General features: G+C 37.4%; 1 protein-coding gene across 1 annotated transcript in view; it reads right to left on the bottom strand.

Annotated features, from left to right (window-relative positions):
• Dock3 (dedicator of cytokinesis 3) overlaps window positions 1-18,356 on the bottom strand; it is a 656,066-nt gene that overhangs the window by 114,239 nt on the left and 523,471 nt on the right. Inside the window, exons 13-15 of the mRNA XM_077793451.1 lie at window positions 15,795-15,883; window positions 9,766-9,891; window positions 375-499 (exon numbers count right to left, since the gene is read on the bottom strand). Of these exons, the coding sequence (XP_077649577.1) occupies window positions 375-499; window positions 9,766-9,891; window positions 15,795-15,883 (340 nt within the window). The remainder of the gene's footprint in view (window positions 1-374; window positions 500-9,765; window positions 9,892-15,794; window positions 15,884-18,356) is intronic.

The following is an 18,356-nucleotide window of genomic DNA, read 5'->3' as shown; positions in this document are numbered from 1 at the left end:
TCTAGGTTAGCTTAAGAAACAAAAAGGCAAAATAGAACCTAATAACTATTACCAAAGTAGGCAAGATCATGCGAGGCAGAATGGCAGAAGAGGTAACATGTAGGACAGAACTAGAGGGAATAGGTATAAATTGAAACAGGAGGGATTCAGGTCAGACACTAGGAAGAATTTCTGCAAAGGCAGATGACATTGGAAGTCACTATCAAAGCATACTATAGGGTTTCCTTGAAGAAAGGGAAAGGGAGAGAATAATGTATATGGGATGATTTGAGTTCAATCCTGCCTGAAGGAAATGGACTTCTGGAAAGACCGTTAGAACACACCAGAATTATTACATTGGCCTCCATTCTACATGACCGACTGGCAAGCCTTACCTTCAGTATTTCTCCATCTGCATAAAGCACATACATGGTCACTTCAATATTCTTTTGTACACTCTTTCCCCCTCTTTCAAAATCCCCCTTCTCCAGGGTTAGGTACAGGTCATTGCGGATATCACCTGCAAGGAAAGAAATGCCACATCCTCATAACCATAGAAGTTACACCACCCCATTTACATGGAGAAACAGGCTAGCATTTGGAACCTCAGGGGCTTGAGTGGGTGCTCAGGGCATTCCAAGCTTGGTTAATAACAATGAACATTCTACCAACATCAGTGCAGCACTCACGATGGTTAGTCATATGTTCTCTAAGTGTGAATCATAAAGATAACCCCTGGTTTATCCAGTGTAGAGAAACTTCTCTTAGGTAATCTAAAACACCCCAAAAGGGAATATTTTAAACTCAGAAGGAATAACACTTATTTTAATTATGTCTGTTTTATTTACTAAAACTTATTTATTTACAATTCCAAAACTTTTTAAGTTCAAATAGAGTATATACCCACCATTCCTTCTGGAGACTTTGCTCCAATTACCTTCCCTGATGGAATGCCCAGCTAAAGTCCCTGGATGACCTGTCAGTTTTTCTTTGTTTTGTTTGCAAATGCTCTGGGAGTAGATCACTCTCCAGGAACACAGAGTGAAGGCAATGGGGCAGCAATCTGTTACGCTCTTGTTGCTTTCCTGTGCTCTGATTCCATTCTATTCATTCATCTCTGTTACTCAAGATCCGGCAGGAGAAACTCAAACTATTAGGTCCAGAATGAACCAAGTCGCACCTGCCTTTTTAGGAGGGTGAATTGAAAGGAAACTGGGTTCCTTGTTCAAGTATAAGAAGAGCTTATTAGGCTGTTCTAAGTTTATAAATCTGTAACATGGCCAGTTTTATTCACATAATTTTATAAAGAAAGGCTTTTAACTTTCTAAAAAATAGAGTAACACCATGGGAAAAAAAAACTTCAAAGGAAGAAAATAGCAGAGGAAAACAGGTAAGAACAAAATAAAGATGTGTTAGCTGCTTACAGAAACCATCTAGGAGGTCACAGGAAGTTAATTTGCAAAGCAAGCCAATTCAGAAGGCAGACATTCTTTCTACTTTCAATTTCTTAGAAAAATTGGCACAGTGAAATATATTTATTATCTAGAATTGCAATGACAGAAACAGGGCTTGGTTTTGGTTAGCAAGTGAGCTTTCTAGTTTAGTCACAGATAGATGACAATGTCTTTTCTGATCAACTTTCAAATTGTGGAAGCATCTGAGTATCTCTCATTATTGAAACTGGGATAGAACAAGACTGGCACATGTGCAAGACTTTCTTTTTGGGTCTTCATGACATGTCCTTCCAGTCTTCACGTTACCTTCCTATTCTAGGAGTGCAATTTTGTAATCACAGTTATTTGGATGCACAGGTTTTCAAAGTATTTTGGCTCAAATAGAGAAGAGCAGCCCAAGATAAGTACTTAATTATTCTCTGGGAGTTCTGATAACTTTCTCTAATGTGTGAGAGCCATTCTGTTTTCCAAACAAGCAACTCTGAGGCTACCATGAAGGGAAGAGGAAAATCTGTTCTAAAAATCATACCTAAGGGCTGGGGTTATGGCTCAGTGGTGGAGCACTTGCCTAGCATGTATGAGGCACCACATATAATTAAATAAATGAAATAAACATCAACAACTAAAAAAATTAAAAATCATACCCAAATGCAACTGTTGAATATGTGGGGCATAAGAGGGTATCCATCCTTGAAGTCTGTTCAGATTTTCCTCCTGGGATGGATAGAGCCTCTGTTTTGAATGTGGATGAATTTGGAATCTTAATCTGCTTCCTCTGGGCATCCCTGCTTGTGATCTCCTAGCATAACATTAATAGAACTCAGGTGTGCAGGTGGAATGGTGAAGGCAGGCAGAAAGAGAAGGGAAACTCAAATTCATCAGTTTGCTATTTTTAGGTCACAGAATAAATAAAACCAGTTCTGAAAAGTACTGAAACTCCTGAAAGTCCAAAATTCAAACTTAATTGGGAACTTTACTATGGTCTATTGTTATTATAATAGGATAAATCAGACTTAGTTACATCTATAATTTTTAGCAATTAAAACAGAGCCATCTTCTGATAAAGGCTTTTGGTTTCACATTAGCTTTCTTACAAAACTTAAGTAATTATTCAATTTCTAGAATGATTTAGCATTAAGTGAATAGTCTAGAGAATTTTAATGTCTAATCTGAAGAACAAGTGCTGGTTTAAAATATTAACCTTGCTTGCATTCTCTGGAAGTTTTTCTGAAGATAACATCTATGTGGCTTTAAGAAGCATATTTCTAAAGATTATTGGAAATATTTTTTTTTAGTTTGTACAATGGCTTTTGTTTTTTATGGCTCTATACAAGGTTAACCATGCTACAGTGAACATGTCCTTGAAAGGAAATGTTTTCAAAATTTTCTTAGCAACACAATACACAGAATACTAATAAAAAACTGGGCATTGTCTTGGAGATTATAATCATAGAATTTGATCTGTGTTGACTGTGTGGAATGAGTTCATAGTTTCTGAGGAGGACATTTTAAGCCAAAATGCCAGTTTCAAAATGGAAGGACTGAGTGAGATAGTCCTACATTTTTCGGTCTTTTCTAAAAATAGAATTCCTTTGGTGATTGTATACCTGAGGGGGAAAAAATTTAATACTTACAAGTAACTCTTGGAGTTACAGACTAAAGAAGCTTGATTTCATCAGGTCTTTGCCTGTTCTTTATTTGTGGAACAGACCTACCTAGATCAGCACTGTTCTTAGATAGATATTAGGCTCCCTTATGGGTTGCAATTTTGCAAATTATGGTTTCAATGAAAAAATAGCATTTCTGTGGAAGTTAATATTGCTGCAGGTGGGGGAAGCTTCTTGTCAAAAGCTTTCTGGGATCTTTTAAATTGAATTGAACCAAAACACCTAGAAAGCACGTGAAAAGCCCCAGATCTGTCTTACAGAGCCTTCCAGGACTTCCCTGCTCTTCAATGGTCCTTATTGCGTGTTACATGTTTACAAAATCTACCAGTACAATCATGCCTTTGGGTTAAGGCATTGTTGTCAGGAGGTTTCTATAAACTTTAGCACCAATTTCCAGGAAATATTAACAGGCGAGGGATGAGGACAGGCACATTATGATGAAGATGGGAAAGAGAAGGCGTGAGCAGTGGTTTTGGAGATTAGTTTGCAGACTGCTGCCTGGCTCTCTGTATTTGAATCACCTGGGGAGCTTATTAAAATTGGATTTCTAGTATCTAGCCGTTCAAATTATGTTGTGTGTGTATGTATGTGTGTGGTGTGGTGTGTTTAAAAGCACTAGGTAATTCTGATGCTCTCCATGGTTTACACAAGAAGAACAAAATATGAGGTCTGCTGGGAGGACACTGATGAAGTTTGGTTAAAGGAAAGGGGTGGACAGCTCTTAGGCTGTATGGAAATATGCTGGGAGGGGTGTGAGGTTTTTCTGTAGGATGTGAAAGTAGGTATTACTGAGGGTGGTCCTGCTGATGAGTCTTCCTTTTAGGAAGGGCCTTGGGCAGCTCTGCCTTCCTTTGTTGGGTGTTACCTGTTTTCTAGGGATGGTAGAGGATCTTATATCTCAAAGTACTCAGTTTTTAGGTACCATGCAATAGAATTTTTGAATGAGACAAGTGAATTGAGTTTATTCTTGAAAGGGGGTCTCAGAGTAAACTGTCTCTACTATATTCACAACTCCCATAATAACCCATGTCAGCTGTTGGTACAGTTGTGGTCAGGGAACTAGGTACTTAACAGAGGGCAGGGGTTGGAAAACTTTTCCAGTATAGACAGTAAATATTTTAGGTCTTGTGGGTTGCATGTGTCTCTATTACAGTATTCTTTGTTTTCACAACTCTTTTAAAAATTCTTAGCTGGTAAACAATATAAAAATAGATTCCTGGCTAGATTTGGCCCAGGTTATAGTGTGTTGATACCTGGCTCGAAATGTTTATATGAGAATAGCTATGCTACACTCTCACTATGCATCAAAAATTTCAACTCCTGAGAGCCTACACACATAGCCACTGGGAAGGAGAAATGTAATGACTCTAATGCTACCTTATTTTTCATCTCTAATGATATATTTTATAGAGAAGCAAAAAGACTAGAACAAATTTAATAAATTCTTTTTACAGCTGTTAATTCAGACAAGTGAATAATAATTTCTTTTTTGCACTGAACTTTGTTTTAATTTCTCAAAACAAGTTTTTAAAGGTGTTAAAAATTTAAAAGAAAGCTAGGCATAGGGTTATGTCCAGGTCCAAGAAATCACCATGGTGTTGCAAGAATATTCTTGAGATAGGGAAAGATCAAAGTATTGAGAAGAGTGGCAGGTTGGCTCCATTGTGAAAACAGGTTGTGTGACCTCAAAATTGCCTGCTCTAGCAGCTGGCTAAGTCTGCTCAGAGGCCATGCCTTGGGTATCATTGACAGCCTGATGCTACCTTATTATAATGGGAAATATTCTAGGGTCCTTATGGAGTGAAAGGTCTGAGAAGTAAACAGCTCTATTAAGTCAGCAGAAATCTTGGAGGACTGGGGAGCACTGCTGATGAGTTGCCATGTGCCATGGCATTCAGTAGCAACAGATCTGACCTTCCAAAGACATGTATTCTAGCATGACTCTGGAGAAAAAGAGCTCAGGATATGTTTGCAGGTTTCTTCTAAGAGCAATTTTCTTAGAGGCCTCAGAACTTCTGAGGTTTAGCTCAAGCACTATAGCATTCTGTCAGCAAGAGAATCTCTTGCCAGAAACTCCAGCATTATTTGAAGTTAGGGGCCCTGTCTCATATGATTCTAGTCTATGTAGAAATGGTTCATAAAGGCCACATAAGTTTGGGCATTCAGTCTGGTTTGGATTATTTATTATATTTATGTCCCTTCTATATAAATTATTCATACCACATATTAGAAGGCATTTAGTTAAAGTAAAATAGCACTTAATAGTATATTATTTATATTTTCTATGCATCTAAATAGGATTAGGAGGAGCTTCTATGAATGTGATTTCTTTCCTTTGAGACCATAGACAATAAGATATATCTTATCTCAGAAGACACAGCAGCTTACATGGAATGGTTCCAATTCTGTCTTTTTGTAGAATAGGAAGAAGTCTCCTGACAAAAATCATTGAGATGTGAAGATACTAACACATTACATGGAGTCTTGAACATATGAAATCAATGTTTTATTTTGTAGTAGTTTTTATTTTCTTGAGGGAGAGAAAGGAAAAATAACAATCTTGGGAGAGATTCTTTAGGTATCCAAAAAAGACGCGCTCTTTATTTTTCTCACCATGTCTTTGCGGTCACACTTCTGGTATCTATTACTATGAACTCAGTGATGCCCTCTGATTTAACAGGATGACAGATATGGGAATAGCATGACATCATTATATATAGTTATTCCTTTCTTGGGTCAGGAATATGATGATCTTTTAACCTCTTACCAGACCAGAAATGATCATTCTTAAACTGTCCCTTAGCAATAATACCCAAAGCATCATTTGACACAGATTAACATGAATCCATTTGTGACAAATCAGTTCATCACTTCCCTTAAGAAGACCATTCTTTCGAAAGCGATATCTCTGTACATCTGCTCTCTTTATGAAGTATCTCCTAGCAGGGCTGGAAAAGATAAACTTTCTGATTCTATGTGGCTTGGGGTAAGTACTACTCATTTTCTTTTCAGGTGCAGTAACTCTTCTGTCTCATAAAACAATCCTTTCCCATCTATATATACCTCAGACTTGTTAAGATTTTCTAAACATTCCAATATGTCCTCAGATATTAATGAATACCCTAAGTAATATATGGTGTCATAGGGTGGGCTGGTAGCTTCTCTTTTTGTCTTTTCAGTTACTGGGAAGGTGAGGCTGATGAAGGATTAATAATGTACATGACACCCCACCTCAGTATTGCAACATTCCATGAAACAAAGGAAGATGGGAACAAAGCAGGCAGTAGGCAGACAGGACACAAAAAAGCAGGAACTTACACCCAACTATCTTCATCTCTGCATCAGAGAAAAAGGGGCGAGAATGAGGGGACAGCACAGAGAAAAACAAAAACAATTAAGACAAACAGGAAAAGAGACAGAAACATCACTGCAGGTCTGTGATGAAATATGCATTTTTATCAGAGATCAAAGAAAATTATAGTGTATTTCTGAGCACAAGGGCAAGAGTCAGGGAATCCTCTAGAGGGATGCCATGTCTGCATAGCTGTCTTCTAATGGGCAAGTTCAGGACAACCCAAAAAGGAGGGGTATTTGCCTCAGATATGACGCAGGGAAGAACAAAACATCTCTAAAGCAAAATATTTTCTAGGGCACCGTTCTCTGAGAGGTTTCCAGACTAGCAGCATCACCATCACTTGAGAGTTTGTGAGAAATATGAATTGTTGAACCCTGGCCCAATTCTACTGAATTAGAAACTCTTGGTAGTGGGCCCAGTAATCTGTGTTTTTCTAAGCTTTGCAGGTGATTCCAACACACACTAAAATTTGAGGACTACTACTTTAGAGAAAAACTTATTCTTTGTTTTAAAACAACATATTAAATCAAAGGTGGACTTCTTATGGCAAGACAGAGATCATTTAATAGAAAACTTGGCCTATACCACAGTCTATTAAAACCACGGAAATTCAAGCCTTATGAAACAGGTTAAAATGTTGTACTTCCCAAAGAGCATAACAGAGCTCTGACTTTCCTTTGACCCCAGGGCATGAAGTTTCCAGGAAAGATAAGAAATAGTGATATAGAAGATGTTACATCTCTGTTGGCTTAGACATGATCTGGATAATGGTACAGCCCCTTCTTGAACATGAGGTTTTAAATTATTCCTTTCAAGTTATGGTCTTTTGGCTGACAGAGTTCTTCAAAGTTTGATTATGGCTAATTCTGACACATGAGTCACAGGGAACTATATTATTATCTACTTGTTACCCTGGAATATCTTTCTTTTCTGCTTATCTTCTTTAAAATAAAATCTAGGAAAGAAGTAAAAAGGTGTTATAGTTATTAGTTTCTGTACTGAACTAAAAATGGTCTAGAGGGAAGGAGAAGTACCCACGGAAATATCATGATCAACAAAAAGTTATATGTGCTCAGTTTCAAAAAATGGCTTAAATTCCCATATCTATTTGTTATTTTATAATCTAAGATGGCATTTTTTCTGGATCATCACACCTTTCTCCGGAGCCCCAGGCTCCCAGAACACCTACAGTATCACTGTTTTCTCTGCTCATTATTATGAGCCATTAGCAGAGCTGGATAACTGTGTAGTCAGGGTCTTAGCTGTGGCTCAGAGGAGGATATCTTCTGCTCACATCAACACAGTGTGTATTTACACTCCAGTAAAAAGCAATAATAGGATGTCAGAAAGACATCCTATTATTGTTTCCCAAGACAGACTGACCACATTTGAAACACACATTATTGTTGCTCCATCAGGACCTGCAGGTGCAACTCTATTACATTGCCTACGGGTGGCATACCCACTCTGACAGTATATTGTGGTACATTAAGGAGGTTGACAATTGTTAACAGCCCACAAAACTGTGAGTGGCCATCTGTGCAAAAAGCTCTTTCCTCAAGAGTAAAAGAGTGGAAAAGGAGACAAAGTATGCACAAAACCCCCCCTGCTTATTTTCAGTTTTGGCACTCAGTACTTCAAAGGCAGACAACCCAGGAAGAAGAACGCTCATATTCTACCCTACCCCAGACCTCCCAGGACTTCTCAATGTTTCTGCCCAGGGGAGGACAAACTACTTTTGCTTCACCAATGCCTGAGATTGCAGATTTCCACAGTCATGTTGAGCATAAACAGAAGTTCTTTGTAAATCTGTGGACCAATGATACAAAGAAATACACACTACTTCAGAAGAGATGTCTTTCTATGGATGAGGTTTTATCAGTGTAAGTTGAATTTTGCTTAAGATTTTGCTTAAATACATTGATTGAAACTTGCCCCTTTCTAGTCTTTGTTTACTTGTTTTTAAACCTATGAATATTTGAAGGTTATTATAAGAGTAATATCAAAATATTAAATAACTTCTTAAAACAAAGGAGAGGCTGGGGGTGTAGTTCAGTGATACAGTGCTTTCCTGGCATTTCAATCCCCAGCACTGAAAAAAAAAATGAAAGGAACTTGGAGTATATTTCTACACTGTGTAAATCTAGATAGCTAATTTTGAAAAGATCATCAGATCAATTTTGGTAACCATCTATTCTTTTTTTTGAAGCCAGGCTGCCAAGAAGCCAAGGACTATGTTGGACTCTTCTTTTTCTGATTACTAGGTCCACAGAGAGCTGAGGAATTGTGTAAAGACAGCATGGGAGAAATGTTCTATGGAATATTCACCTCTATAATAGCCAGGTGGAGGCCTTTCATAAGCATGAACTCTACTTAGCATTTAGGGATAAACATAATTGATCTAGTAGCCTAAGTTTCCCATCCCTTCCCATATTCATGAGTAGAAAATGAAGGTTGTGCACAGCAGTTTGCTCTCATTCATAGTGTCCATGGAAAGAGGATAAAGGTAAAAGAATATAAACCTATGCATAGTCAGTGTAACTGCAAAGCTGCCAGAATCTATTGCATGTACCTTTCCCTTGCTCAGGTCATGCTGCCCTTGGGTATGTTTTGGCAAATGTTCTCAACATGAGAATTGACCATAAAGAACTCTAAACAGATGATATTAAAGTGGTCACAATCAGTTCATTCTAGCCTGCCATGGCCATTTTAAACAAAAGGAAATAAGCTTTTAGCAGAATATTAAAACTCAATTGAGAGGGTAGGTCCACTCTTCCTGGAAATATATTCAGATAACCAGATACTTGCCTGTTCATTCAAAGTGTGTAGTTCATATTATTTGCTTGATATAGTTTTTTGATACAGTAAAATGTATCTGTGATTTCTATACAAATGAGATTCACTGATACTGAAAGCACATGTTTTAGTATATTTTTCCCCTTGAGCAGGAAATTTTTGTGAGGCAATTTTCTAGTGAATATGATAGAAAAGTAGGGTACAAAAAGGCATCTCTCTGAAGAAATTCATGTTGGTTCCTATCATTCAGCCTCTATAAAGCCCCTGTGCTGAACTGTCACATTACATGGGTGAACATGATATGGGGGCTTCTGGAAAAGAACAGATACTTACAAAAGCCAAAGGGTCACTGGTTGCAGATTACAGTCAGCAAACTGATTTGGTATGTGGAGGCATTTAATGGCTGCAGGGCTCTTCCTGAGCATAGCTCATGGCCTGCCTCAAGAGAGGAGCAATGGACTCCATCTTCCTAACTCATGTATCTCCCTACCCAGCCCCAAGCAATTCTGCCTACCTGGCATGATGACATCAGGAAATCCCAATTTTCTTGTAATTGCCAATCCCCTACTAAATACCATGGGATTTTCTCTTCGAATCTGTTCCATGTCTCCACGAAGAAGCTGCAGAGAAATAATAAGACCTGCAAAACAAAAATATTTTCTTACTAAAAACCACACTTTCACCCTGTTATATAGTACTAGAAAAGACACAAAATTCATTTTTATTTTTTATTTTGGAGTGCTGGGGATTAAACCCAGGACGTTACACATACTAATTACCACTCCACTACTGAGATATATTCCTAGCTCTGGTATTTTTCTTGAGAGGAAACAAATAATACAGAAAACATAAATGCATAAATTATAATGAAGAAAACTTTTATAAAGCTAAAGGAATTTAGGTCAAGGTGACCTCAATATCTCATAGAATCACAGACTAAGATCTAGGAAACTGAATTACCTTCCTCTCTGTTCTCCAGTACCCAGCCATGGTCTGCCTGGACCCAAGTTAATACAGAGTGAGAGGGTGGAACTACCTAAGTTTTATATTCAGGAACTCAGAAAGCTACAGACTAGAAACAAGTGTGACCAATGAAGAATTTGGGTCAGGGTATCTCATATTCTGGAAATGAGTGAACTAAGATGTGCTGGGTTTTATGCTAGGAGTATGTCAACGTGTGGGAAGTAACTTGCTGGTGCAACTTTGCACTGGCTTACAAAGAAAGCAAAGAGCAGACATCATATTCTCTCTTCAGGAACCACAGCACCACAAAGAAAAGATGGGGTGCTTTTATGGGGCTAAGCCTCACATCAGACCTTGTGAGAATTTCAGACCCTCCAGGTGATCTTTGTTCAGAATTTAAGAATATGTAATGTTCCCTAAGGATGAACTGACTTCTGGCTCATTACATGCATCCTTGGATTTTCCACAAAGTTAGAATTTCCTGAGGTACACCTTTGTATTCCACACTCCTAAGGGTCTTTGCTGGCTAGAAGGCTGTTAGAGTCCAGCTTCCATGGAATTAGAAATCATCACCTCTGAGACAGTGAATTGACTAGCTGTTTATAGGACGATGAATTTAGATGCTAATCTATGGGTCAGCAGGAAGCATCCTCAATGATTTGTAAACTTGGGAGTTGAGCAGAAAATAAACTTCTATAGAAGAGAGGGAAGAAAGTGTTATTAAAATGAAGGCAGTAATAAGCATAACTGTAGAATAATGACCTGGAAATGCTGAAAGGGGAAGGTATAGAAAAGTAGAAAAAGAGAGTCAGAAGAGTGACTCCAGACATCATATAAAACAGATAAAAGTATTCCAGAAACTGGGAATATGTACTATTGTTATTGGCACTATTTGGTCACCTTCCAGAATCAGAAATGAGAGAAGGTGAGGTATAAAGGAAAAAGTACTATGATCAGTTTGGTCCAAACTGGGAAGGCAGCTAATCTGCTTCTGCCTGTCCTATACGAACAAAAGTCCAGAGATGTAGCCAGGCTGTGCTAGCCAGTGATATGTTATAATTCCAGTTTTTCAACCCTCGAACATGTTTGCCCAAACTATAAGGCCAGTTCTTTAGTTCCCATTCTCAGCAGGATAAAACTCAGTTCCAGAAAAACAATTTATCAGGAAATTGGAAGGATTGGGGCTTTTTATTTTAAAGGAGCTTTGTTATACTCTCACAGAGAGACAAAGAGAGGAAATAAGATTCTGTTCTTGTTCAGACAGAACCTTAATATTATTTTGTTGATTCTGCTAAACTCATATTTCCTAAGAAACCCTGGGATTATATACATGGTTTCCCAGGCATGATTAGTACTAGGATCACAGTGTCCTGAAATGCAAACAATATTCCAGGGGTACTATGGTTTGAAAATCAGGTTTGGGGATTTTGACCATTCAAGTAATTTTTTTTAATCACTTGGTTAACTAAACTACAATTAGTTTATGAACTTGAAAGGTTGTGGGCCAGAATCAAGCCCACACTGATCTCTGTAGAGGAGTGTAGCTTGGGTGAACCTGCCTTTTCCTCACAACCCCAACTTATTTATCTTCATTGACTTCACATGGCTATCAAATCTTACCAACAGGGTACACAGAAATCTACTGACCTAGGAGCTAGCCCAGTATGAGCAAATAGCTAAGGATAAGAGAGTCTCTAAAATTTGAGGGGGTGACAGTTGGAGGGCAAAGGAAAAGAAAAGTAACTTCTTTATCATTCTATATTGGCAAGAATTCAGTTAAGCACCTAGTGTTTGCCTTAAGCCTCTGCATTTTTTGAGTACCCGAAATGACCTTTGAAACAGACTGAATTTTCCCCTCTCTTCTGAAATTAAGAACAACTTCTTTATGCTGAGAATGGAAGCTGAGGGGCTGCCCTCACATGGCCTGACAGACTCCAAGGAAGCCAAGAATAGAGACTGCTCCTTCCCCAGGCCTAACACCAGGTAATTACATCTACATATATATTCCCTTCCTTTTGTCTCTTCACCACCTCCTCTCTTTAAAAGCGAGTTAGCTCACTCTTAAGATATTTCCAAGATGGAATTTTGGAACAATGAGAACCTTTCTATCTTCCTTCAAAGCTGGCTTTGAATAAAACCCATTTTCCTACATTTTGACTCCAAATATTTCTGGAGCAGTGAACATGGTAGCCCAGCTTCTTCCATGGTGTCCAGGAGCCCCTTGAGGAAAGCAAAACTTGTGAGGATGCAGATTGAAGGTTCTATGAGAATTACTTCTAGCTTTGGAGCTACCCAAAGGGATTCTGAACAGCTATTTCTACATTTAAATAAGAGAAAGTCGGGCTGGGGTTGTGGCTCAGAGGTAGACCGCTTGCCTCACATGCGTGAGGCACTGGGTTCTATACTCAGCACCACGTAAAAAGAAAATAAAGGTATTCACCTACAACTAAAAAATAAATGTCTAAAAAATAAGAGAAAGTCTCCGTTTGTGCAAGAGTTCAGATGCAAAGGCATAGAAAGAATGAAAGAAACCAAAAATGGAGGCTATAAAAACTGTATTCCCTTTCATAAGGACTTTTATCCTGAAACTTCTGGATTTTCTTCCTGGTTCTGAACCCCTGGTTGATTGAGGTACATGCCAAATAATGCTAGGGCATGGTCCTCAATGCAAGAGAGTGTACATAAAGAGCTCAGAAAAGTGACCCACTCACCTACCCAGTATGTAACCAGTCCCTTGGTAACACTTGATATTCTACCTATCCATCATCTCAGTTGGGACCTAAAATATAAGAACTTGAAATTAAGTTAAGGTTATCCAATTTCTCTCTCAATTGGATCCCTCTAATTACCTGACATAAGAAAGCCATTTAATGAATTTTATCTGTTGTTAAAATTGGCCAATAAAAAAGTAACTGGACAAACTTATTTTTGTGTGGAAGCAACTTTGCTCTGTCCCTGCACCCCACCTTCCTGGCGCCTCTTGTTGAATGAGAATTGCATAAATTAATCTCAGTCCAAGACATATAAATGAAGCTAATTAGTAGTAATTTAAAAATAAATAGTAGTAATTTAAGAATAAATAGAAAGCAGTGTGCCAACTGCTTTATTTATTTTCACTTTTCCTTAATGACTTTCATGCTACTGGATTGTGAAAAGTTCAGTCTGTGGATACACATCAAATAGGCAAACAATGGAAATGAAAAGCCACATATATCAGAGCTGCACTTATGTAAATTATTGCTTAACAATACATTTACTCTCAGCACTCAAAACCAATGTAGCAATTCTTTCTGCATTTTTAGGTGATTTGGCTTGAAGGGAAAGCAATAGGACTTCTGAAACAGACATACCAAGAGAGTAAACTGCCTATGTTTAACAAACAGTTATGTATGCCCACAGTCCTAGATACTCAGGAAACTGAGGAAGGAAATCATTTAAGCCCATAAGTTTGAGACCAGCCTGAGCAACATAGTGAGGTCGGTCTCAAAAACCAAAACTAAAAACAACAAAATGGATGACAGTATATAACAAAGTAAATTACTTTTTTTTTATAAAGATGAATGTTTAATTAAGGACACTAATAAGAGACCTGAATTATTTTTTGAGCAATCTATGAAAACTCTCTGGCATGAAAATCCCAGAGTCCAACAGTGGAAAACCCACATTGAGAAGCTTGGCAATACAGTAGAAAGGCCAGTGGCCTTTTGTCTGGACACCTGGGCTCTGCCCTGGTTCAGACACCAAGTTATTTCACTGAACTTCGAATTTCTTATTAACAAGGGGGTTAAACACCTAATTCCAATTAACCAGCTTCCAACACATATGAAAAGATATAGTCTATTTCTCATCCTTACTTCCATAATATCACAGGGACTTCTTCACAGTAGGGTTATCCTAACCAAGGCTCTCTGTAGTCTCTCTGTAGACTGTGGAAACAACTTCCCAGCATGGAGAAATGGGTGTTGTTTTAACACTATTTAAATGGCCAATACCTTGAATTCTGGACAAAAATCTGAACTACATGCCCAGGACTTTCCTTTTTTTTAAAATAATATTTTAAATATTTAATATTACTTGTTTCTTGCTTTAACCTCATAGACTGAAGACTGCCTAGTCCCTGCTCACTTTGGGGAATGTGACACAACTCATTATCCTAACCTGGTGTGGTAACAGTAGAAACTGCTCTTTCAGTATTTTTCTTAAAGTGTCTTACTACCATTGTCTCTTTTATATTCTCCATGTTTTTAACCATATTGAGCCCTAAGAACTTACAAAGGTACCTCTTTATCAATCAAATGAAACAAAGAATATAACAAATATTGCTGTGAAATATTGCTGTGATATTTTTCTAAATTTCTGGTAGCTTTCTTTGTTTCCCTTATTTATTAATATTTTATTTATTTTTGTGGTGCTAGGAATTAAATTCAGGGCGTTGTGCATACTAAGCAAGCATTCTACCACTGAACTACATGCCCAGGACTTTCCTTTATTTTAAAATGATATTTTTAATATTTAATATTACTTGTTTCTTGCTTTAACCTCATTTCATATTTAGGCACACACATATGGGGAAACTGTCATTTAAAAACAGAGAGGTTCTATTAGAGAGAATCTCTGTGGCCCTCACTCTACAGTTTTAGAGGAATCAAGTGGTCCTAGCTGAAAGTTTTCAATCTTTGCAGTCTCTGGTGTGGATCTTCTCAATGAACTCCCCTTTTTGGGTATCTGTTGAACCTGATAGAAAAACCAAAGTTCTTGTCAACAAATACTCTCCTTCTACTGTCATTTAAGGCCAATTTTTAATTTCCAGCAAGGTCTATGAAAGTTTAAAGAAAGGAAGTTATGCGAAAACTTATGAAAGGTTATGAAAATTACTTGGAGATCAAAATTATAAGGAGAAACATGGTTCTATATAAATTTGATAACTATCTGCAAGGGTATATAAAAACTCAGATTTTAGTTAGTGCTTCTAATTTAATCAAGCATTAATGTTCAATTTATAAAACGTAATCTAATGTACAGAATTTCACCAAGCTTTAGATAGAAATTATTTAAATAGAGCTCTAGAATAAAAGCAGGAAAAATGAAAAGAAGAGGTTAAGCTAAGATAAAAACTGCTTTGAAGTAAAGATTTTCTATTCTAGTTCCAGAATGACTGATTGTTTCTCATTAGTGTAAAACATTTTTGGTGATGTTAACACTGAACAGTAATAGAGGATTGATATTAATATTGGTCCTACTCTCCTTTTTTTATGGCTGGGGTAAGTTCTGTTCAGAAAAATACAGACTTTGCTCTGTGACAACCCTGAAACGCATTTTTCACTCTAGATTTAAACTGGAACTTCAGTTACCTATCAAAGCACACGAAATCCATCATAGAAAGAACAAAAATGTAGTTTGGGCAGCAGATATTAGGGAAGGCCTAAAGTTATTACAAAAGAATTAGTAGAAAGTACCTACAAAAGGAAAAAAAATCATCTTTAGGGAATTAAATACATAGCAACCAACCAACACCAACTGAAGTGCTGTATGATTAGCAAATACAACATAACACATATTCTAGCCAGAGTAATACATCACCATGGCTGGCGCTGGGGGCAGAGTACTTGGCGCTGGACTTTCGGATGATGTTCTCATGGATCTGGGCCCATTCACTCTCGTTGTTGCACCTGCAACAGAAGGACAGGATTTATGGCTTCCCAGTATTTTAGTATTTGGTTTGATGTCTCAATGTATAAGTGAAGGGAAATTCATGTTCTTAAAGAAATGAATATATGTTTTATTAAATTTGACAAGGCTCTTTATATTAGGTGGAGAAGATTCACATTTGGGGAAAGGGAAGAAACTCTAAAACTGAATCTTTACAAATACATCTATGTGTATGTGCTTGTGTGTGTGTGTCTTTGCATGTATGCACATATGTAGGTATATCTCTGTTTTTTTTGTGGTGCTGGGGTGGAATCCAGGGCATTACACATGCCAAGCATACATTTTACCACTGAGATACCTTCCCACATAACAGATATTTTTTATTTTTATTTTTTAGTACTGGGGATTGAACTCAGGGGTGCTTTACCACTAAACTACATCCCTGGTCTTTATTTTTATTTTTTTTAAATTTTGAGACAGGATCTTGCTAAATTGCTTAGGGCCTCACTAAGTTCCTGAGGCTGGTCTTGAACTTGCAATCCTCCTGCCTCAGCCTCAGAGATAGCTGGGATTACAGATGTGTGCCACCATGTCCTGCAAAAATATTTTTTAAATGACAAAACATCCTCTTTTTAAGTGACAAGTTCTTTCTTTTCTAGCTCCCCTCACACACAACACAACACACATGCACACACATGGACCCCAGAGAAAAGTTCTTGATGAAAAAAACAGTTCTTCTCAACAAGAACTACTGTTAGAAACTTTGACTTTATTTACCATCCAACTGTCATTAAACTGGCACTATAGGAATGTCCTATTAAATTCAGGCAATGTGGATATAAGGTACTTGTAGCTGTTTACAACCAGACTAGAACATAAAAAGCTTGGAAGAGTGGTGGGTTTGGTTCACTATAAGTCCCTGTGGTTAAGGAGAAGGAAAGCTTAGCAGATATGGTTGGATGCCTAAATATGTAAGAATAAAAAATTCCTTCCAAGAGACTTTAGGAGTAAGGCAAAAGAGAGACCAGAGAAATAACCCTATTAAGTTCTGATGTTTTAGTTCTTAACTTTCTAATGGATAATTCAAAAAGAGCTATTATTACACAGCAACTTGTAACAGAGCTTAGAACAGAAACTATGAATTCATCCTAATGCAGATACTTGGATGAAATACTTGGAATGACATTAAAATAATCATTGGGGACTGGGGTTGTAGCTTAGTGGTTGAGCACTTGCCTCGCATGCATGAGGCACTGGGTTTGATTTTCAGTACCACGTAAAATAAATAAAACAAAGATAAAAAAAATCATTGAAAATTGCATTTGACACTCAGAGGGTGTTCTCTTGTTCTACCTTTCCCTCTGCTAATTAGAGGTATGGGTCTACAAATTGCAGAAATTTTCCAATCATGAAGAAAAATCCACAGGATCTTTCATTAGTTCCTCAGAAGTGTCCAGTCCACCATGGCCATTTCCAGAAGGAAACACCAATAAGATTAATAGAATGTGTCATCTAGCAGTATGAAGCACTGTAGGTTTCTAAATAAAAAGGTTTATATGGTATCCTCTTAGAGATAAAGGAGCTCAGTCACTAGATTAATTCTGATACTCAATCAGTAGTTGTTTTGGGCTTTTTAGCCCTATAAAAAAGCTTCATGTACTCAGAGCTCTGTGAGGAATGTTTAAAAGTAAGGTTTTCACAACCTAGGATTCTAAGGATAACTTTCTGCTTATATAATTACTTCTGAACAAAGGAAGAGAAGCGTATCTATTTATTTAATTAATTAATTAATTAATTTTTGTTCCAGGGACTGAACCCAGGGGCATTTTACCACTGAGCCATTCTCCCGCCCTTTTTACTTTTTTATTTTGAGACAGGGTCTTGCTAAGTTGTTTAGGGCCTTGCTAAGTTGCTGAGGGTGGCTTTGAACTTGCAATCCTCCTGCCTCAGCCTCCTGAGCTGCTGGGAGTACATATTTGTGTCAAATGCTTGAGAGAGTATTTATTAAAATGATCACTTGTGACTTAACTACATGGCATGAAATTTAAAAAAGAGAAGTGCTGGCAGCAGCATATCCAAATCTTTTTGTCTGACATGCACATAGTCTCTCATCTTGTTCAACTAGTCTATATATCAGAGAAGTGCCCAGCCCAGCTGGTGAGGATTCAAAAGACTTATCCTATGGGATTTCCTCTTACACTCCAGTAACTCTACCCCGAGGTATAGGCATCACACTCCAGGCCACACCACCTAATACTGCTGAGAAGGGAAGCTGACAAATCATTTAAACTCCAAAGGAAACAATTCTTTTTATTGAGATTTTCTTTAAATTTTATTTTTTTCTTTTCTCCATTTAACTGTGACCTGAATGATTCATGGGCACTTCTATATATTCATGATTCATGGATATATATATATATATATATATATATATATATATATATATATATCTCCCTTCTCAGTTTATAAGATCACCACTTACTTTAATCAAAA

This window comes from Urocitellus parryii, chromosome 2 (assembly GCF_045843805.1).
Source record: "Urocitellus parryii isolate mUroPar1 chromosome 2, mUroPar1.hap1, whole genome shotgun sequence".
Lineage (NCBI taxonomy): Eukaryota > Metazoa > Chordata > Mammalia > Rodentia > Sciuridae > Urocitellus > Urocitellus parryii.
Note: the sequence above shows the minus strand (reverse complement) of the source record. Positions and strands in the feature narration are given on the sequence as shown.